We start from the raw sequence: 22,751 nt of genomic DNA, 5'->3' as shown, positions 1-22,751 counted from the left end.
CTCTGTGGCTTATGAGAGGCTGCGGGAAACAGTAATGCACACACAACCTTAAAGTATTGGTGTACAGATAGGGCTGGGCTGTCGGCTGATAGATGAGAGGGGTTAAAGAGTACCCCCTACCGTCGTGTGTGTCTGTGTGTGAGTGCATGTTTGTAGGTGTACACACAGGCTATGGCAAATAAATAGAGTTGTCTGCCTCACTGACAGACAGTTATATATGAAGGGATTGTATGGTTGGATAAAACTGCAGGCATACGCAGATAAAAACAAAGCCTATTAGTTGATTAATGACCATATGAGGTGAAGGATTGGCAAAACATGATAAAAGAAAGAAAGCAAGGTAACAGCTCTTCCTAAAAAGCCTGTCAATTTGAGCTAGCTAAGAGAGAGCGCATGATTGGTTACGATTTACAGCAAGACAGGGACAGTATTCTGTTTCAAGCAGTCAGTCATGAGGCACGTATCAAGAATTACGAGTGGAGAAATGAGTTATGCTACCCCTGTCTTAGTGCTAATAAGAGCATATCGTCCAGGACTTGAAATAGGGCTGGGCTTTAGCAAATGTAATATAAGAAGTGTGTTTTTCCAGCCCTAAAAGCCCTTGATAAACTCTTCAAAGCAGATCCACATCAGCGGAAACAGAGGGGACTAAGCTGCTAGCTGACTTTTACGCAACTGATAACTGATATAATGAAAGACTTTGCAAACGAGTCCTTTTGCTCTGCCTTTGATTTCGCTCGCTCTCCATGTCTATGTATATCTGTCTCTCCCTTGTTGTCTCTATGTTTCCCTTTCTCTTCCTCTATCGAAGCATTAAAGGAGGATTTAGATGGCTTTATTGTTATTTCTGTAGCACAATGGATCACCCCGTGTAATGTAACCAAACCCTTTTCCTTGCTTTTAACTGGCCCCTCCCTCCCTCCCAGTAACATCCATCCCTCTTTCTTTCTCTCTCACACGCATACACCCCTTCCCTCCACCTTTCCCTCCATTTATAAAGAATTAGACAGAGTATAAATGGTGCCTATGGCAGGAGCAGATACAGGCACAGATCCTCTCAAAGGGCTCTATTGACTGGTGTTTACTTAAGGCCAGGGACATTAGCCGCTGCTAAATCTACCTCAATCTGCCCTTCTCGGCTTCTCAGGTTCTGTATGTACTAGCCTGAATGTAACACAGACGCCTGCCCGCTCCCAGATCACAGCCACAGCGCAAGTGCGTGTGTGCGTGCTTGTGCATATACTTTTGTAGTGCATCCTTGTGTGTCTGTGCGCCGTTTGCCCGTGTGTGAGATTGCTGACATTGGGCATGTAATGACCCTGCCTATCAGTGGTGTAACAGCACAAGGGTAAAAGCAGTGTCGGGTACCTTCTGTTCACATAGTGCAGCGACACTAAAACCAACTAAATATCACAAGAAAGACAGAATTCATTGCAGGTATTCAAGGCAGCTTATCAGTAATTTGAGAGTTCCTTTGAGAGTTGTGTACGTAATAATGAAACCGAGAACTGAAAATGCCCGTCAGTGGGACAGAATAAGATGCAACACACGACTAACAGTCACTTAGTGCGCACATTTAGTCGAAATGCATATTCCTTTCTCAACATGATCATAAAATAACAATAATTGATCTGTGTGCTGTAATTGTTCTCATGAGTGAGGTGAGGAACCAGGCTGGGGTTGGAGTTATGCGTTTTACTGTAATTTTCTCATTTATGATGCACATCTATTACCTATCATTAAAGTTGAATGCACAGCAAGCTGTGAACAGCGCTAAACATCAAACTCACAGGGAAAGACACAGACTGACTAAAGGCCGAATTTCAGCAAATGACTCCATGGATTGATCAGCTGGGGCATAGACAGAAATAGGGCCTTTAGAGGATCCTCTCATCAAAGCAGCATCCTGCCAGCTCCCCCCAGCCATAAGCTCAAATAAAAGCCATACACACAGACACGCCAACGTGCACGCACAGACACACACACAAATCCTCTTTCAGGAATCAATAATTCAGCTAAAGAGAAGCACATGCTACGCCCCACTGCACTAATCAATAGAAAGCCAAATGTTATTGTTTCATCTCATTCTCTGACTTTCACATTCTAATCTGGGCTGACTAGCACATGCTGGACAGCGTCAGATACCTCCATTAAATTAGAATATAATACGCACATACAGAGGGGGTAAAGGGACCCCGTATTCAGAAGGCGCCTCAAATTATTCTTATTCTTATTCTTATGACAATGTTTAGCTCCTTTCTTTACAATAAAGTCCTCAGTTGTAACCAGGCACAGATGCTCTATAAATTTTCTATGCATAGAATCTCAAATATGTCATAAAATGGAGGCGAGAGAAGGAGAATGGCAATACTTTGGTATGAGTTACGCCCCACTCCCCCTCCCAATCGCTACGAGATATTTATGCCCCCCCCCAGCCCACATCTCTTGGGAGAGTGAGGCTATACTTTGAGAATGCAGCAATGAAGATGAACAGAAATACCTGTGTGATTTGAGACTGATGTTTGAATCTGAGCGTTGGTATGCGAGCAAAAAACGAAAGGCCAAAACGACCGCCATGTGATTTTGTCGAATGTGTGAAGGGAACCTGCCAGCCAAGGCCCTTCTCCCCTCTCTGTAATCGAGCTATCAATGATCATTAATGAGAGTGAGATAGCTCTCCACGGCCCTCTCGGCCACATTGCCCAACACTCTGGCCTCTCTCCACGCCTCCCTTTCTCCTCCTGACCCCGTCTGTTGCTGTATCATATCAGCCTACGAGGCCACAGGCTACGGCAAGTAACCATGAAAATGAATATGAATGTTGGCTGCTGATTTATAAACGGAAATGTATGCACTTCCTGCCCCTCCCCGCATCCCTATCGCGGGTCTCGTTTGCATGACACAGGACCCTAGCAGCTTGCTCAAGGATACATCAATCGCTGACGGTGGCAAGATCGGATCTGCGCTGACCTTGGGAGTGAACTGCAGCATAGGCGAAGGAGGCAGGGGGCCCTGTTGCAACAGAGCCAGGGAGGCTGAAAGCGAGAGGAGGGAGGAAAAGGGGAAAAGAAAAGTGCAGGGGAGGGAGGACGGGGAATGGAGGGGCATACCCTGATTGAGAGGCCCCCGAGATGAGTAACTCTGAGATATGAGAAGGGGGAGGGCGAGAGAGGGGGATGATGGAAGGAGTAGAGGAGGGGGGTGGGAGGGAGAGGGAAGCCATATGGCAGCAGCACAAATGTATTAAACTATAAATCAGGGAGAGCTTGTGGACTGCCAGGTGGGGCTGCAGGCAGGTCCTCCCAGCTGGAAGTGCAATGATTCACAATACAGCTCCACATGGAAAAGTATCAAAACATCACTGGTATTTTGCTTTATCAATTCTGTTAATACATTCATTAATTAAACATTGTTCCCTGCTTTATTTCCCTGTTATAATTAGGGGAAATTAGCCACATTTTAACTTTTACTCCTTGGGCACTGTTTGAGAATGCTCCCCACTGCCGCCAATAAAACAGCTGAGTTTTGAAACCAATATCAAAACAAAACTTTTTTTCGATACCTTTCGTATGGGAAAATAAACATGTTTTTTTCTCAATGATTCAGAGTTAAATAAAGACTTTGCCTGAATAAAATATAAACTAGAGTTAGAAACATTTCCTAATAATGATCAACAGATATGTGTTTAAAAATGATAAGTAAGCAAGCTTTATTTTTTTTTATTGAATCATCTGTCCCACCATTCAATGCCAACTTTATACTATTTGATGCTCATTTGGGTGGGTACTCAAAAATGATTGAAATTCAATTCCCAGTCCTATTTATTCCTCTCTGCAAGTAATGAGGGATTTTTAAATTGTGGTAGAAAAACAAATAGAGTAATCCCCAAAAGGCTTCCATTTTAATCCCTTGATGATGTCTGGGTAGTGAGCCCAGCCAGTGTCCTGGCAGCCATCAGGGCCCAGGCCTGAGCTTTCATCCCAGAGGCACTGATGCATACTACAGCTAGAGCAAACACGGGCAACCTTCCTCATGCCTGCTCTGTGTCAGAACCATGCTGACCATCACAACAGAAAAGAAGGGTTCATACCCCGTTGTCCCCTCTTTGTAAGGCACAACAATAAGGCACTTGTGCTGTTTAGTGAATTAGCAACTTCATAATTAAATGGGTTTTTTTTTTTTTTTTTGCCTCTTTAGAAAAGTGGCATTGAAGCATTTAAACAATGGCCTACATTCAGCTTGCAAATACTTCATTAGTAAATTAAATTTGGATCCTAATTCTGTCATTTGTTTAATGTGTGACAGAACAAAAGAGCTGTCCGTCAGTTATTTTGATTAACAAAAGCCACTAACTTGACTGTGCTTGTTAAGATGTGACACTTGATGCCATTGCAGGGTGTCACATCAAGAGCTCATCAGTTTGCAGGTGAGGAATAGATGGAGGTTACTGGACAGCTCCCAGTTACGGTCTGGTAGGCTGGACTAACAGTATCCCTGAGCTTCCAGCCTTGATCCCTGATCCCTGATTCTTCCTTCACTCACTCACTCTCACACACACACACACACACACACACAAGCGGACACACACATACACATTGACATAGACATCTAAACTCCAACGAGGTACCTGCCATCTGAAACCATCACAGCCAAGGCCAGCTATCCATCAACTCCCACCTCCACTCAGGGATGAGAGGAGGATGAAGGGAGTGCGGTGGAAGAGAAGAGGTGGAGGAGGGAGTGGAGGAGAGGGGGAGGGAGGGAGGGAGAGTAGGACAGTAGTGTAGGAGTAGATGAGTAGGCTTGAGGAATGCAAGAAGAGCAGAGGAGCGGCGTACCTTGGTCTGGAGATAGTGGGGGTAGTAGTAGGTGTACTGAGGGTACATTGGCTGCTGCTCCAATCGCTTGCCCATGTAGCTGGAATCCTTAGCACTGAGGCAGGGAATGGTGACACGGGGGTGGGAGCTGCCAAGTAGCTAGCAATGGGATAGAGGCAGCAGAGGGGCTGTGCGATTCCTGTCTTTACTGTCCGCACCACTGTGTTGCTAGCCGGTCCTCCAGGGAGAAGGCAGGGTCTGCGTGCGGGACAGCGGCTGGGAGGAAGGTCTACCTCTGATGGAGAAGCTCCTGATGAACGGTGCCTCACCAGTCCGGAGCCTCAGTATCGGGCGGATGCTCACTCAGTCTCTCACTGCTGGATCAATGGAAATATTTCCACAAGTGCTAGAACCAAGAGCAGCGTGTCTGTCAGCAGCTGGTATCGGATAGTAACGCGTGATAAGGGTGAGGTAGAGGAAGAAGAGGAAAGAGAAGACGTGAAGAGGTGCAGGTGGCAGTAGCTCTGGCAGTCCTGTAAATGTTGGAAAATGGGAGAGGAAGAGGAGGAGGAGAGGAGGAGGAAAGGGATGGCAAGGAAAACGGGAGAGGACGTATAGGTTCACTTCTCTATTTAAGCTGTTTCACTCCAGTCTTTCGCCTGTGCTTTAATCTGCCTCTCTCTCAAACACACTGTGAATCTGACTCTCTCTCACTGCCCCTCTCTCTCTCTCTCTCTCTCTCTTTTTCCCTCTCTTACATACACACACACTCTCTCTCTCTCTCTCTCTCCTCTGTAGTCTCACCCGACGGTGGCTGCGTGCTGTCCTGTTTGACAGAGGGGAGATATCCTCAGCACCGGTTGCCGACAGATGCACTTTGTGCACGGAGCACAATCACAACACGAGAGCCGAGCACAGGCACAGAAAGCAATCTCAGTCTGTAGCGGTCGAGCTAGCAAGAGAGCAGATCACACAGGGAAATTATCCTAGTTTCTGAATGATGTGGCACACACGTATATTAAAAAATCCACTGGTTGGTTAGTCAATCCACTGGGTTCCAGCTAGAAGACGAGTGAAAAAAAAAAACACAGTGACTGTGTCCCAGGTGCCCAGTAAAGAAGGAGTCCCTCGTCTGCGATCCTCCCTCTTCCTGCTCTTGTAAAATGTGTTCCTTATTTCTTCCTCGGCTCTCTCACTCCTCTAAGCAGCTTGCCTCATTCTCTTTCCCTCTGTCACACAGTTGCTCTCTCTCTCTTGCTCTCTCTCTCGCGTGCGCTTTCTCTATCACTGAGTCTCTCAGCTTCTCTCTCTCTCTCTCTCTCCTTCTCCTCCACACAGACAGGGCGGTAAAGGGGGCTCGTCCGAGGCTGCGAGCAGAGCAGACTGCCTCCTCCTTCCCCTAGCCCAGCCGGTAGGAGGGTCTTGAGCAGCTCTGTGCGCGAGAGGGATCCAGACACAGACCAGCGGGCTGCAGTGTTTCCACAACCTGGGAGAACGCAGGGAAGAGGAGAAGAGGAGTAGAGACGAGAAGGGGATGGCGGCAGCGTGAGCAATCGATTCCCCCTACTGGCTGCACGTGGAGCTACCACCTGGAACACACTGTGTCCTCAAATAAAGACTTTCTCTTAACAAACTAGACTGATTTAACCTCAAAACCAGTAAAGTTGGATAAACACTTTCAATGTGCAACTTTTTAGAATCTGAGAGTATGTTTATTGTCAGTTATTAGTTATGTCACATGTTTTTATGTGGAGCTTACTGTAAAAGGAGGAATTAGATCATAACGCTGTCATCATGTTTCACCTCAGGATCAGCATCGAGGATGTGCAGTCAGTGTTCACTTGCAACGACCAATAATAACACTACAATAGTAATAAATGCAAAAGTAGTAAACAACATTCTCCAAGTATAAACTGAGAGCGAAGAGAAAATCACTTCCCGTGTAACATCAAAAGATGACAATTGCGGTACTAATCTCCTCTGAATCACCATGACCAAAAACATTAGAACAATGTCTCGTCAGTGAGTGTTTGTTTGATCTCAAGTAACCACAGCTACACTCATACTTCTGTAAACAAGATCAAACACAGGGATGCAAAAAACACCACTCTCAGAAGGTCCCACACTCACAAACCCACTCTCAGACACATGCACCCACATGCATGGATAAGAACTGACCTAAAAAACCTCGCGGGTATCTCAGTGAGGCTGAGGCCACAAGTTCAGGAGCCTCATTTTTCACTCAATTAGCAAATCAGCTTGGTTTTCATTTAAATTACCTGCCATGAGTCCTGCAGGAAACTGCAGCCAAAAACTACACCATGAAATTACTGGACTGAAAACAATTATATTTTGGCAATTTCCACATCTGAAAATAGACCCATGACTTTGATTAGTTTAGTTTTGTATTTCATCTGTTACACTTCAGAGCGTTACATAAAAACCCATGAGGCCGATGTGTCCTCCTGAAACAATAATAACCTAATTACATATCTCAACAACGACACTCAATTTAAGTGAGTTGAGCTGTAGGAAATACACATTCTTTACCGCAGAGACAAAGTATATATGACAGGGACTATTCAGTTAACCGATTAATCAATCACAAGGAAATTAATGAATGACATTTTTGAAAATATTGCCAAACACATTATTTGCAAACATAAGGTTTTTTTTTTTCGACAATCAAGTCGCTCAACGAAGTGCAAATATCACATACTTTTAATGAGAGCTATGGGTCTAAAAAAGGCCCAGTGCATGTGGACAGACCGAATCAATACCAGCAGAAGAATCCCAAGGACCAAAACAAAGCACGAAGGGAAGGGGCAGCCTTTTACAAACATGGAGAGGAAAATATAATTATCAGACAGGCCACTTTGATCTGCGGGGAAGAGATGAGGATGATATCTATCGTGGGTTACCAGATTAACAGCCTCGGGATAAACTAGACACACAAATCCTCAGCATCTGGTGAAAGGCAGAGAGCAGACAGTGAGATGGACAAAGGCCAATGGTGATAGTAATAGAAGAAGAGATACAGACAGAAAGTAAGGTAAGACACATGGGGAGATGGAACCTGAATGGGACATTGAGGCAGGAAAGATTCATACGTCTTCATACCACGGTGTGTCCACTGAGCAACCACAAAAAGCCAGCTCTGTATTACATAGATAAAGCTCATCACATTTGGATTTTCAACTAAAATTCAGTCTTTTAAAAGGAGTAAAACAGAGCGGTAGATGTGGTTAGTTTCACCCAGACTTTGTCCACACGTAACCAAAAGTCCCTGCTGCAAATTATTCTTCTACCAATAGAAAGTGAGGACAAATATGGAGAAACAAAAAAGGCAAATGAGCTGCTAATTATGCACAAGAGTTCATCAAAGTAATTAAAAAAGCAATGCATGTTTAAGCAGTGTGTTTGCACAATGCTGTGTTAATCATTATCGCCCAGAGTTTTTAATTATTGATTTTTTTTAGGTTCTCATTTTATCCAAAATAGAGCTGCAAGGATTAATTGATTAATCGATTATCCTAGTCAATTGACAGAAAACTATTTAGATAATCAGTTAATCGTTTCAGGAATTTTTCAAGCAAAAATTCATATATCCAAAATGCAAATGTTTTTGGATTATTGGTGAATTAAAAATAAATAAATAAATGCAATCCGAATACTTTACCTTTTGCTGTGGGAAATTATATCAGTCATTTTTCACTATTTTCTGACATTTTCTGACAAAATGACAAAATGATTCCTCAAATAATAGAGAGTAATAATAATTTACTTAATCTATTCATCTATATCAAAAATAATCGTTAGTTCGAGTTCTAACCCAAACCCATATTTTTAGTGAAATAAATCCAAAATATTCTGCATAATTATGGAATATGTGCTACTATTTATGACTGCAAACTCACTAAATGTCTATCATATTTATTCAAATTAGTCGACACAGAATGGAAACACAGGAGAGTACCGTTACACAGACGCTGGTCAGCTAAACCATTAATATTCATTGGTCCAGCCATTAAGAATTAAGAGTCGGGACTTGAGACTTGACTCTTGAAACTAAAGAACTTGACCTGTGGCCCTACAGACAACTACATTGAGAACTGGCTGACGTGAACTTTCAGCCTTTACCCATGAGTTGGCAAAGGTTAGTTTATAAAGGCAATTTCACATTAAGTGACTGGAGAGCGGTAATTCTCGCTGTATGTAAATAAATGCTTGCACTGTGTCATAGTCCATGGAAGCAGACCTCGAAGACTGTGGACTGGTGGTGATAGAGGTGCTCTGGTCTGAATCAGTGGAACTGACGTCATAGATAAGTCATATGCAGCCAGATATTTCACGGAAAGAGAAAGAGTGAGTGAGCTTCTCTCTGTTCTTGGATTATTAATAGCGACGCAACGCCTCCTCATTTAACATAATGTCGATACTGTGTGGTTGGGGCACAGGAGATGCAGAACATTTAAATTAGGCAATTTTTTTTATACAAATCTTCACTTAAATCTCCCATTTTAAAAAGGACCACATCTGAGTGCTTGAGTTTTTCAAGTGTTTCAAACTACTTTGTACACTATGATACACTTGCCAAACATAACAGCACAGCAAGTGCTGCACTGTTGCAAATTGCATTCAGCGTTCTGAAAAGTGAACGACAACTGATCTGATTTACAGGCTGGTTTATCACAATAAAGCTAAAACGGTGCCTCTCTGCTGTTTGAATATTTAAAAAACTACACTGAGAAATATTTTGCTAATATTTCTGCAGCCAGGTTTGTTGGAGCCAAAGCCATCTGCTGCTCCTCTGTTCTGAGGTCTTCCTCTCGTTGATTCACTTTCTAAATTGAGAGCAGGAGTGAGTCATTCACAGGACAAAAAAAAAACAGTAAGAGGAAGACAGCTGAGGGTGTATCATGCCCCTGAAGGTGTTAAGTAGCTGCAATTCCCTTCTTAAGAATGCAAGCAAGTCTAGTTATAGAAAACTACAGCATGACCACAACATGGCCTCTGTTCATTTTCAAGAGAGACACTCTTAGAGCAGCTTTTATTTAGCCTTTATTTAACCAGGACCGCAGAATTCTTACTTGGCAAGTTAGCTCAGTGGTAAAACAAGCTTTTTATTAAGATATTTCAATTATATCAACATCCATGGAGATATTAGTGTCCTGAAGAGACAATGAAAGAGCTGCCCTTTTGTTCATTGACTGCTCTGACAACACCAGTTATTCTGCTTATGTCTTGAATCTCTATTCAAAAGGGAGAAATAATGAGAGAAGACAAAAAATGGTTTAAAAGCAAAAACAGTACAGAAAAAGCTGAAAGAGAACTGAGTTGTCGTCTCAACACAAGATCAGTAAAGAGCTACACAATGTTCCCGTCCAAAAAGAATTCCTAGAAAGTCCACAACCATCTCGCCCTCCTGTCCGACCCCTCCCCAAGGGAGACTACTGTACTTCTTCAAGCTGCTGCAGAAACCAAAAGGCTTTGTTTCCTGTGGTTTGTTGGACAGTCCTGTCGTGGGTGTTTCCCAGAAATGACCAGATGCGTGGAATTCGAGGGGAGGCTGGCGCAGCGCCAGAGGTGGGGTGGTGGGAGAGGAGGGCTGGAAGAATGGAGGAGGGAGGGGAAGTGGAGTTAGGGAACAGCAGGGCCTGGTATTCCTGGAAAAGAAAACCCTTTTGCTTTTGGCAGTGGTTCTACTGGGAGATACCCGAGAACCAAAAGATCATCTTACATGTTTAATGCAGACCTACTGATGTAGCTCTACTAACCAGCTTCCCTGGGGCATTTAGTTCATGATAAAGCGAAAGCCGAACTGTCTTACCAGCCCAGCTATGACGTGGTTGATGCGCACATGCTGTTGCAACACAGACACTACCATCTATCAAACATCTTAGACTGTGCTTGGGTTAATACAGCAGAGATCATGTGATTATAGTTTACAATAATCTTAGAAAACATGACTGAATGTTGATAATCACTTTAATTAGGAAGAGCCTGATAAACAGATGCTGCTTGCTAGTGTTTCTAATACCACAGAAGATCACTTGGTACTCAGTACAGATGATCGGCGTTTGTATGAAGCTGTGGTATTCATTCAAACTGCTATTTAAAATAAAAATATGTTTTTCATTGAAGCAAAACCTAATTTAGCTAAATCTGAAGGCGCATTGAGACGGATTGATGTCAAATTCAACTGTAAAAAAGAAAGAGATAAATCAATAACTGCAAATATGTCAGTTTATGAGGTCCACAAGGAAACCACAGGTTTTGGCAGTTTTACTAAAGCTGAAAAGAAAAGCAGCAAAAACCACAGAAAGGAAAAGAGGCTGGATAACTTCTGATGTGGTTCTGTTCTCGAGTGCAGAATGAATTTCAATTTGTCTTCATACTGTTTCCTGCAGCTTATTCCCACATAGTGATAACTAATTCGATTATATGTTTAACAACATCTGAAATCAATAAGCCAGTTAAAGCATTGTTGATTTTCATATAGACACAATGACAAATGTGCAAAAAAAAGCAGTCTTGAATTTAAATGATAGTGTCAGTCTCCAATCAGCTGAAAGTAAAGGTATGTTAATGTGTTTGTAACTTGTAGCCAAATTGCGCACTCAAATAACCGACATCCATTCAAGCCTTCTTCCTGAAACACTGTCATTTGAGAAGCTGACCAGACTTATGGAAATACAGCAAGTATACACACACGAACAATGCACATCTCAAAGCAACCACCTCCACCTGTCTCTAAACACTTTGAGGAGACATCTTAACGATTCGCGTGTGAGTTCAACACATCTCTGACACATACAGCTTCTTAATACGTTCCTATCAGTGCACTAACGGATGACAGCCTGAGGTAATTCAACACATTCCCCCTATGAGAGTATCATTTTACACAGAGCAAAGAGCAGAGTGATATAGTCAAGATATCATTGTGGGGTACCTCTCTTTATTTTTATTTCTTTATGATGGTCTCATCACCTGGCTTTGGCTGTTTATCTCATGCTTTCATAATAATGTGAAAAGGCCAAATTGGCTCTGGACCACCAGCCCTGCACTGAGACATTTGATAAACACCAGGCAGACCTCCAGTGAGTCATTAGCTTCTATCACAACACAGAAGAGAGCAATGCAGGCCTAATGGGGAGGAAATATGAGACCAGACGTGCATGAGTAGAAATGACTCACAGCACCCCTTACTACACCCAACAAGGGACAGGCAGCAGACCTAAAAGAGTTAATTGCGTACACTTACTAGATCTCTACTCCAAATGTGAAATGTATAAACAACCGACCAACTCATTTCCTGATTAACATGATTCAGAGAAAAGATGTGTGTGCTGGCATGAGCACCAGTGAGTGAACTCTATGTGCGTGCATGAGTGTCTTTTTTTTGAAAATAGAAAGCAAAACATCTCTGAGGAAACTCAGAGCTCAGAAGAGGGTCAAAGTTATACTGACACCAAAGGTGAAAACACCTCAGTGGAGCTCAGAGATCAGACTTCCAGTGTGACCACATGCTAACCCTAATATAACATATAAGCTGCAACGGAAAGCCAGCCATGTCCTTCTGTGAACCAGCTAGACTCCCACTGCCAGAGACAGAATAAATGAGGATGAGATGACGCCAAGAAAATCTCTGCATAATAAGGAATTAAGTGCTGCACAGTCAGAAAGAGTGTGAGTTTAAACAATACGTATTTTCCATGTAGACCTGATAAGCCAAAATATTCAAAATCTACATTCTTCAGTATATGAAGTAGTCAGACCCCACAGAAAAAGACAAAAAAATGACTCAGAGCTCACAGATATGGAAAGAGGCCCATCAAAGCTTCATCACAGCACTCTGCATCTATCATGTGCATTTTGTTTTATTCATTGTTGCTGTGCCCTGAACAGATCCAAGTGCAAAGTCATTCATTCTTGTCAGTTTTTTGCTACTTTTTTCTGTTTGAGTGCACTTATGCATTACAAAATAAGAAGATCTGTGATTGAAAGGTTCATACAAGCACACGTCCGAGATAATCCGAACTACAAAGTACATAAACAACATAATGCCGTTATAGTTGTGGTATATGTGGTATTACATCTGGTATGTGTGTATGATTACTCGTGTTGATGGGCAAGCATGTCAGAGGCACACAGGTAGAGGAGTGAAATAGTAAAGTAATAAGAGAAAGGTGCTGAAGGTTCTGCCCACAGGAGATAGAGATTGGAGACTGGGAAAAGAGTTATAGCTACGAGGAAAAGATCCGTAAAGGCCTATGAAGCTCAATGCTGCCTGCAATTGAGCAGGATGGGATGGGAGGACAGCAGCAATGTTTTAAAGCACTGCTAAGCCATCCTGGAATGAAGTGAAATGACCACATGTCACACAGAGATGAGAAGTGAAAGGGAGGGGACAGGCAGACTGAGAAACAGTGCAGAGAGTAAGGAGAGAGAGAAAACAGAGTGTGTCGTTCTAAGAGGAATATTTCAGGGTGGTAAATGGAGCAGAACTCCATTCCAGCTCCTCTCTTAACCTCCCCCGGTGTCTCATCCTCTGCATGCAAAGCATGAAGCCCAGGAGACAAAGAAAACATAGAGAGAGAGCTGAAGAGACAAGCTTCAGGACAAATAATACTGAATTAAAAGACAAGACATTTTGCACATGCATTTGTTTTTAACATAACAGAAAACACACACAGCCGTAGCACAGAAACCGGTAGTTGCCATTCTGACCAGTTCTTGATTTAAACAGTGAAAAAGGTGAAGGTTGCTGACCCCGACCACACAGGCAACCACCTGGCATGTCACCCACTGGGATTTGTCCCTGCTGCATTACAGTTTACTCATGCAACTACTGCAACAGCTTCTTGCTCTTGATAATTAACCTTTAAAGCAACAGTAATCAATATGATTATATCCACAATGGATCACATGACCACTTTTATGTGAAAGGGGATACTCGTTGCGATGAACCGACAGAGGCTTTTCACCCGACATTTCAGTTCCTCTCATTCTGTGGAGCTTCTTTCAGCTCATTGTTTTGGTTCACTCTCACTGCTCTCATAGCGTAGGTATCTAGAGATCCAGATATTTCCCTTAGGAGTTGGTGAGGAACAAAAGCAGAAATAAAAGGAGAGTGAATTGAGTGAAATGTTGCTCTATATCTGCTGGATGTTTCAATAGGCAACTCTTTCCTGACAATTTTTCCAAGGCGATAATATGTCAGTGTTGTGTTTACAGCTTGTTTCTGCTGCCCCCAAGGTCAAAAAATGTGTTATTCCAGGTTTAAGTAGTAGTCACTAAGTGCGATATCATCCATTGGTTTCTGAAATTATCGATTTCACTTTATAATCCTGGGGGTAGGTGACCCTAGAAAAGACAAAATTGGACAAAGGGAAGAAAGCCTGATGAATTCAATGAGTAACATGCAGGTAGTAACTACCTCAGCTGACTGATAGCCCAAGACACCTGTCAAATTACACTAAACACTAAAACATTCAAGCTTTTCTCCATTGATGAAACCGATTCTCCAGATTGCCAGCAACGAAATTAGGTCATCGTAGCCTGACGTCTGCACAATTAATGGGCGCAATAGAGTACGCTGTCAAGTCACTCCAGTGTGCCTTCATAAGCTAACTCTGCAATTTCACTAAGTGTAGTGTACTCTCTTTAAGCATACTTGGCATGCTTTACATACATTATAGTCCAGCTCAAAATTGGTAGCATCTCTCTGACACTGAGTTCATTCTTTGGAACATTATCATGGGATTTGTATGGTGTAATACTGCCAGATGGCACTGAGGTACTAGAAAGTGTATACTAGATGATTAAGAACATTTAAATTATGGTGCAGCTCTACTGGGTAACATTGAGATATCAGTGAGTGTAAGACGTCCAGGGCGATATACTCTGAGTCTGCCTCCTTGGCGGCGCCTCTATAATTAGTAGTACTGAAGTCATCAAAGTGCAACAAATAACTGGAGCAAAGCGGCTCCAACAAACCTTCCACCTCTCACACAAACCAAGGCTGACTGCTGGGAGGAGACCAATGGAGGGATGGTGTTATACACAGCGTCTACCTTTCACACAACAAATAATTGTTTACTGTCAGAGGGAGGGAAGAGACAGAGTGTGATACAGTTAGAGAAAGAGCGATAGAGAGAATGCAGCAATATTAAATAACACTTTGAGAACAGCTAACAAATTGTTACACTTGTCAGTGCTGAAGGTCAGATACTTTGTGGTCCTTGTCCTATTAAACTGGACTATTTTATAGCTGTAACAAAGTGTGCAATAACGTGTGCCTTTACTTTATGTCTGTCTCTGTAGAAGGCTTGACAGAGCCAACAGAGACGTGAACAATCAAGCTCTTTCCTCAAACAAGACTTGTTCAAGCACAACATTTTTGCTGCCAAAACAACACACAGTGGAACTTTCAAAAACAACACTGCTGTTAAATAAATCAAAAACACTCTGGCAGCTTAGCTCAGCGGCAAAACCAGATACAGCACAACAGAATCATAGATTCAGCCATGCTTCCTTTTTATATTCAATTTTCTGCCTGTATTTTTAAAGCCGTTGACAAAAAAGTGGTATTGTTTCAGAGACATGACTAAAGGTTTAAAGGCAAACTAGCAAATTTGTGATGTTGAAATGCTTATTACACACTAAATTGTTTTGGATGTAGAAACTGGTATTCTTACCATTAGTGAGGAATATGTGTGATGTCTGGCCTGTAGTAATGCCATGTTCACGTCATATCAGAGTTACAGTAATTACCAGTCACCCCACTTGTAAATAGCGATGATATTAACATCCAAAACGTAATTACAACTGAGAAAGAGAGCGACAATATATCCGTTTTGCTTTGCAGTAAAACCATTAACCAGTAACCACTAACAATGTTTGTTAACAAAGCATTTGCTTGCTATATAGTATAACAGAAGAAGAAATGTAGTTTATGTTTGTGTCTTTCTACTTTGTTTTGTTCGCCTTGAACCATGTTGAGTGAGAAGCAGTCGCACAAGAAGACCGATGACGTGAACGCTCACGAGCCATAATCTTTCCTTAATCTTTCCATAACCTTTCCGACCTGACTGGTATTTTTTTGGTTTTAGGATGGCGCTAGAGTAAAAGCTAATACTTGTAAGCCTCTTGTGAGATTTTTTACATCTAGGTTGTCGATGGAGCCGCACCAAAGAACTTGTGTGCCTGCAGCATAAATGGACTCTGGATGCTAATTGGTCAGAGTGGTGAGAAGGCCTCCAGCAGATGAAGGGATGAGCCACAGGTGTGCTGAAGAGGGAAGCATACCAAGGGCACCTGGTGGACAGGTGTGAAATGGCAGAGTCAGGGAAACAAACAAAGATGGTCCCTGGAGGCTGAGAGGTAAGAGGCAAGAACCAATCAGTAAAACCAGCATACAGGATTCAGGATCACATAAAAACAACTACTAGCCAAGATACTAATCCAGTATAGCCTGAACCGGTTTTGCATGACAAAAACATCCAGAACAACCTGGGTACCAATTCACTTGTATTCACAGACAAACCGACAGGTGAGCAAAATAATAGAAACAGCTTTCAATACAATAAAACCTAACAGCAGCACACTGCACCCTCTAAAGGGATTACAGTGCTGAACTAACACCTCTGACTTATGACATGCTTCATAAAAGGTAGGGTTTATTACCGTTGTATCGCATTGCATTGCATTGTATAGGTCTTCCTATTGTCTAGTATAGTACACTATGGAACTCTTTATATTATTCATTGTTCTACTACGTTGTAAACAGAAGCCTTTTATTATTTATATGGACATCTACATTTATATAGACATCTGTTATTTATGGATTATCTGACTCATAGCCTCACTTAGGTAATGTACATCCTCTTGGAACCAGTTGCATGCTTAAATTTACTCTCCTATAAAAAGATAATTAAAGAAATAAAGCTCAATAGGTCAGAGCTGTGGTACCACCATCGCCTCCTGTCGAGTCAGGAAAAACCCTGCCTACAGGGCAAACAACTGTAATAACAGAGATGAACTTTCAATGTTGTGTTCTGTCACTGATAAAATACCACAAGTGATTAATATGATAGACACTGATACAGACAGCATTCCGGAGGAAAGTTCAAAGTATAAGTTAGTTGTTTATTTTTTTTTAATACTAAGAAAATTTAATAGCCTGAACCACTTACACTGAGTCTCCAGAGTGCACTGCAGGCTAAGTGGACTAACGTTGCTAACATCAGTTAAGAGAATTGTATGTTTTCTCTAACAGTGAATTTCTGTGTGCGCTGCAACTCAGTCAATCTAATGAGAGGCATTTTCTCTTTGATTCTGTGGAACTCACACCAAAAACTGATGTTCAAATGAAATGTTTCACACCGCAGCCTCTTAAACAAGAGGGGTCGATCGGCGTGATTGACTAATGAGATACATCTGCTTTTTAAGAGTGAAAAATAAAAAATGTATACAAACAAAGAACAAAATGCACCAAGAAATATAATGTACATCACATGGAGTTGTGTGGAGTTTTGGGTTAAGGTATTGATGCAAGGTCCTCACTAGTATATAAATTACTAAGCATGACTTTGTGAAATTAATGTGTTAGGGTGTGTGTTCCTGTGTGTATGTAGCCATGGGCCTCAAGGCTTCATTAGAATCGTAGAGGCCTCATCATCTCCTTCTTTCCCATACGGTTCATGTTCAGCCATCGCTCATGCCCATATTGCATGATTGCACTGAAGGACCAGTATAATCAGCCATAATGCTTTACAGATGTTATGGGTGTTTTTAAAGCCAATACTACAGCCCCAGGCATCCATATATGAAAACCCATCTGTGCACGGATGTCAGTGTGTGTGTGTGTGTGTGTGTGTGTGTGTGTGTGTGTGTGTGTGTGTCTGTATGTGTAGAAAACCAAGGCATGATCAGAGTGAAACATTAGGAATTAAGGTCACATCTACAGCTCAGGATGTGTGATTTATGTTCCCCTGCTCCACCCTGTCATTGACTAATCACCTGAACAGAAAGTAACAGGTGCAAACTGATTTGCTGAAGAGCGATTTCACAGATGAGACGCTCCGAATTTGCCATTAAACACAGCCAAGAAACAGCACTAAGCCAGCAATGACATGTAAATATGACAGTCCACCTGATCTGAACAAGAGAAGACACCCATTTAAATCCCTGTAAGATCTGCCAGCACCCTTCCTAATCCACACTCTAACATCTCCCATTGTGTCCAACATCTAATATCAACCACGAACCGCTGCTAAATGAAGACTGGTGGCATACCACAGCCAGGAATTTGCATGGACCGCCCGCTCTTGTGAAATAGGAAATGAAACATGTGGAGGCTTGGAAGCTCGGTCAGATTCTGGATATTCCTGTGGTCTGGCACTCAGGGTTGTGTGGCCGGGGCCTTTAATTCCTAATGGTGGAGAACGCCAAGCTCTGGTCACGACAGGAAATGCCTCCTAGGTGAAACATCCGCCCAAAAAGCATTCATTCAGAAGTGTCAAATACACTGCCGGTCCAATGTTTTAGACACCTCTGTTTTTACAGTTTTTATTGAAATTTCAGCAGTTCAGTGAAAAACCTTCAATGGTCCAAATGTAAGCAGTAAACTGCCCAATCTGAAGAATAAAAAGGTTTAGGTCACCAAAAACTAAAAAAATCATGTATGTTTAAGAGAAAACATGGCTTAATAAGTTGTTTAACTTGCAGCTTTCCAGCAGAAATGAAAGTAAATGAAGCCTTGAAGGTTCTGTGCGACAACTTTTGATTTTGTTGACCAACTCTCTGTCTGTACAAAGGCAGTGTTGGAACAAACTGTGTTACTACACCCTCTGAGGTATTATTGGGACAATACTGTGCTGCAGGAAGTAGCACTGTATGTTGCTATCAGAATGGCGAGAAAAGGGGAAGTAACAAAGGAAGACAGACTGGTTGGTCAGGGGATTGTCCTACAGAAAGATAATGACCCAGAACAGAAGAACAGAACCAGATGGTGGCTTCACATGATGGAAGAGCAGCACAGTCTCCAGACTCTAACCCATTGGAGCTGGTTGGGATGAACTGGACAGAAGGTGAAATCACAGCAACCTGCAAGTGCAACACATTTGTGGGAACTTCTTCCACTGTGTACCATCCAACAATATTAGGAGGAAATCAAGTCACAAGTATGTCTGGCTGCTGAATGAGGAAAACATGTAGATTAAATTTAGTACAATAAGAAGATCGCATGATTCTTTGTTTTTAAAATCTCCAAATTTTTATTTTCTCTATGCTTTAATTTCAGAAACACTGAGACTGTGAATGATGTAACTTTAAATAACAGCTGGAAAACTTGACTGGTGTTGCGCACAAGGTTTCCCTATAAACAAACAAAGTGCTTTGTCATCATGACCATGTTAGTTTGGTTGGAATCCAGTCAGCTGCAACAATATTCAACAGGGAAATTCTTTGTTTTTACAACCTGGACCTGAGTCTCATATTTGCTGTTTGGCCTTTTGGTCATCACTTCTATGACTTGCCTCAGCCAAAATATGTAATATTGCATTTGCATTACAGTCAAAATGGCAGTTTAAGGTTCTGTGGAAAAAAAAGTAATTTATTCGACTGAAATACAACAGAAGCTGGAAAAACACCAGTTAGACAAGTGTGATCTACTGGGCTTATGCTGTTGTTTTCAGTGCATGAAAATACAATTAAGGTGTGAAACATGTAATTTCCACTTCCCTGGCAGTTTTTCCCAGATTTCACTGTCACTGTCAACCAGGACAGCTGTAGCCCGAAAACTGATCAACATTTCTTAATAGAGTACAGACAACTTTTACGATGATGATGACAAACGTGAAGGTTCTGTATTTTACAATACTACAGAATTGGCATGGTTATATTAACAATATATAAACCAACAAGCACTTGGGATACCAACTTCAATTTATTTTAGCAATACCTTCTAATGCCAAGATAATTACTGTTGTTTACATTATGTTCCCAATAATTTCCAAAAAATAATCTGACTCAGAAAACAGTGTTGGCAGTGGTCTTAATGGTTTGATGCATTTGCTTACATAAACAGAAAATGGCCATTATATGATAATTCTAAAATGGAAATGGAAGCTGAAGTATTGTAGGGACTACGTGTTGATACTGTACTCAAACTGTTTGCGTGTGTGTGTGTGTGTGTGTGTGTGTGTGTGTGTGTGTGTGTGTGTGTGTGTGTGTTTCTGTGGAGGCGGTGGGGATGGTTAGCAAAGGAGTGTCATAAGAAGTAAATGAAGGTTCGTACACAGAGACACACTCACGGCACTCAGTCACTCTGCTTCAGTGTGCACTGTTAAAGCAAATTAAGGAGGCCTTGGCAGCCTTTTAATGGTCTGTCACAGTCTAACAGGTTTAGAGCGCTTACAATGGACCCAGGCACTAAGCCCGACAGCTCGCGCTTAATTGTTCAGACTGTGTGTACGTGTGTGTGTAAGTGTGTGTACTGTTAGAGCCATTCTGTGCCTGTAACTAAAGTCATTGATTCTCATTATGAGGACAGATAAGATAGACACTTCCTGCCTGTCAGTCTGTCGGCCTGACTGGTTCAATAAAATGAATACTACAGCTGATATGTTAGGATGAATGTGGTGCCAATATCTGAGTTTTAGAGAAAGTGATCCTAAACCTAAGGTATTCATACAGGAAGTTCAATGTGTGGCTGTTTTCCACAAAAAAGGGTTGGGAAATTTCTTAGCAATTTTAAACAAACCATCTTCAGACAGAGACAAAGACATGCAAGGCACCAGGCCATAAATGGATTGAGTTATTGACTCAAGCAAGCAATAATAAACAAAACATTAAGTGTCTCTATGTTCAAGTGATGCCTGAAGAAATCAACAAAGCAAATAAAACCATTTGTTTTCACTCTGTAACCCACATTTTATCAGCCAGCAAAATGGTCCATGAAGGACGAGGTGGCGGGTGCCTAAAAATCCCTCCTAAATGGTTGGAGATTCTGAGCTGTGTGACCTAGAATATGTTTGACAATCTTCTTTTAATTAGGCCTTGAAGACACGACTCATTCCAACTGCTGTCCCGAGAGCTAAATTAATTACTGAGACAAAGCCCATTCTAGCTCATGGCAAAGATGAATCATTGCAGTATTTGGGGAATGAGCAATGCTCTTCATTCAAGGGCTGATGAAAGAGACTCAGACTCTAAAATGTAAGCTAATGTATTTCATCACAAAGCTTCAACGAGGCTCTCGCAGCCGCACCACACATGTACAGTACACAAAGGCATCTGCTGCTTCTGCAATCGGGAATTCAAAAACTAATCTTCTCTTGGATGGAGTATTTCTTTGAAGAATTCATCAGAAATAAAATATCAATTGGAACTTTTCTCATGGTTATGGTTTGTCCACAACATCCATGCTGCCCCGTCACTCCCTACTTTCCTTCTATCATACCGTCTTCACTCTGAATGGTCTGACCGTTTTCCATTCCGGCGCGATTCACAGATAACTAGCTTCGACTCAGTTTCCTTGTACAGGCCATCAGCCAGCGGACGAGCCCTCACTCGCTGCCAGCAGGCAGGCCATTCATTCAGCTAACTGACTGTGTCATCTGTCAGCCTGCGTAAATGGGTGTTTGTGAGTTATGGCTAATTAAGCAAATCACAACACCAAGGGTTGTGCCAGAGCCTGAGCCTCACAAAGAGAAACAGATCAAAAGGTGAGTTGGTAGGATGGAGGTATGTCACATCAACACCTGATGAATATGTAATGAATGGAAAAATGTGATATTTTTCATTCATGTTGTTAATTTACTTTACTAAACAAACAAATGCTCCCATTATTAAACCTTGCTTTGGTTGCTTGTACTATAAAAGGACACAGCGGAGCAGCACTTTGCAATCAGCATTTGAAAATAATATTTAGCTAATTTTTGTCTTTCACTTTCTGTCTTGTTTGTTATTTCTGTCTATTCCTCTCTCTCTCTGATTATCACTTATTTTCTCTGCCTCTTCCCTTTGTCTTCAGGCCTTGTGAATCTGAAGATGTGCTGGGAATCCCTACGAGCAGGGTTGTATTGTGTAAGTGATTGGCCAGGGTGTGCTTGGCAAGTTTAATGAGGTAACAACCAGAGTTTACTTGGGTGACACCTCCAGATTAAATTGAAGGTTTCACAGGGATGTCCGTGTCCTCAGATGATAACCCATTCAAATGTTTTCATTAGGAGAAAAATGTGGCTTGTTATCTATGCCTGATAAGACAAAAAGTTCCCCATAAAGAAGTAAAGGATAACATATGGAAAGAGTCAGCCGGCCAACAGTTCTTGCACCAGTTCCCAAGCAGAGGAGTATTTGTAATCCTACAGGAGAGAAAAGCTAGTTTGGTGCTCTGCAGCACGTGTGTAGGTGTGTGTCTCTATCTGTATGTTATGAAGAGAGATGAACTCTGCAGCAGTACATAGACGCAATGCGGGGTGGCCCTTGAGTTCAGAATTCATCCCCAGACTCTCCACATATATCTTGTCTCAACAAGACCAGAGGACCAACAACACAAACACACACACACACATCTGCATGAGCGCCGATTAAATTGGTCATAAGCACACTACATGGACGCAATTAGCTGACGTACACCACACTGGTAATGCAATTCCTCCTAGCTGTATACAGATAAATAGTCCACTACAGGTTTTAAGGCAGGACAAATGCAAGACAGTGATTCCCAAGCACAACTTATATGCAAAATAATGAAATACTATCACACACATGAGTAATATCTGGACTGAGGAGACGAAGATGATTGAAGCATTGTTGGAAACATCTGGATATTAAGCACTTTGGAGATAATCTGTTGACAGAGGAGGCATACCATCATAAATGAAACAGCTCTGGGGTTCAGTTAAAAAAAATGTGTTTATAGAAGCA

General features: G+C 42.0%; 1 protein-coding gene across 5 annotated transcripts in view; it reads right to left on the bottom strand.

Moving 5' to 3' along the window:
* Positions 1-22,751, bottom strand: part of LOC111223252 (RNA-binding motif, single-stranded-interacting protein 3) — a 270,217-nt gene that overhangs the window by 182,004 nt on the left and 65,462 nt on the right. The window contains exon 1 of one of the 5 annotated variants that reach the window (XM_022747325.1): positions 4,839-6,033. The exons of 2 other annotated variants lie outside the window; for them this stretch is intronic. In XM_022747325.1, the coding sequence (XP_022603046.1) occupies positions 4,839-4,913 (75 nt within the window). In that variant the 5' untranslated portion in view covers positions 4,914-6,033. Of the gene's footprint in view, positions 1-4,838; positions 6,034-22,751 lie in introns of those variants that run through there. 2 more of the 5 variants (XM_022747326.1, XM_022747324.1) reach the window with 2 other exon arrangements.

This window comes from Seriola dumerili, unplaced genomic scaffold, assembly GCF_002260705.1.
Source record: "Seriola dumerili isolate Sdu_G_001 unplaced genomic scaffold, Sdu_1.0 BDQW01000110.1, whole genome shotgun sequence".
In the NCBI taxonomy this organism is placed as follows: Eukaryota; Metazoa; Chordata; class Actinopteri; order Carangiformes; family Carangidae; genus Seriola; species Seriola dumerili.
Note: the sequence above shows the minus strand (reverse complement) of the source record. Positions and strands in the feature narration are given on the sequence as shown.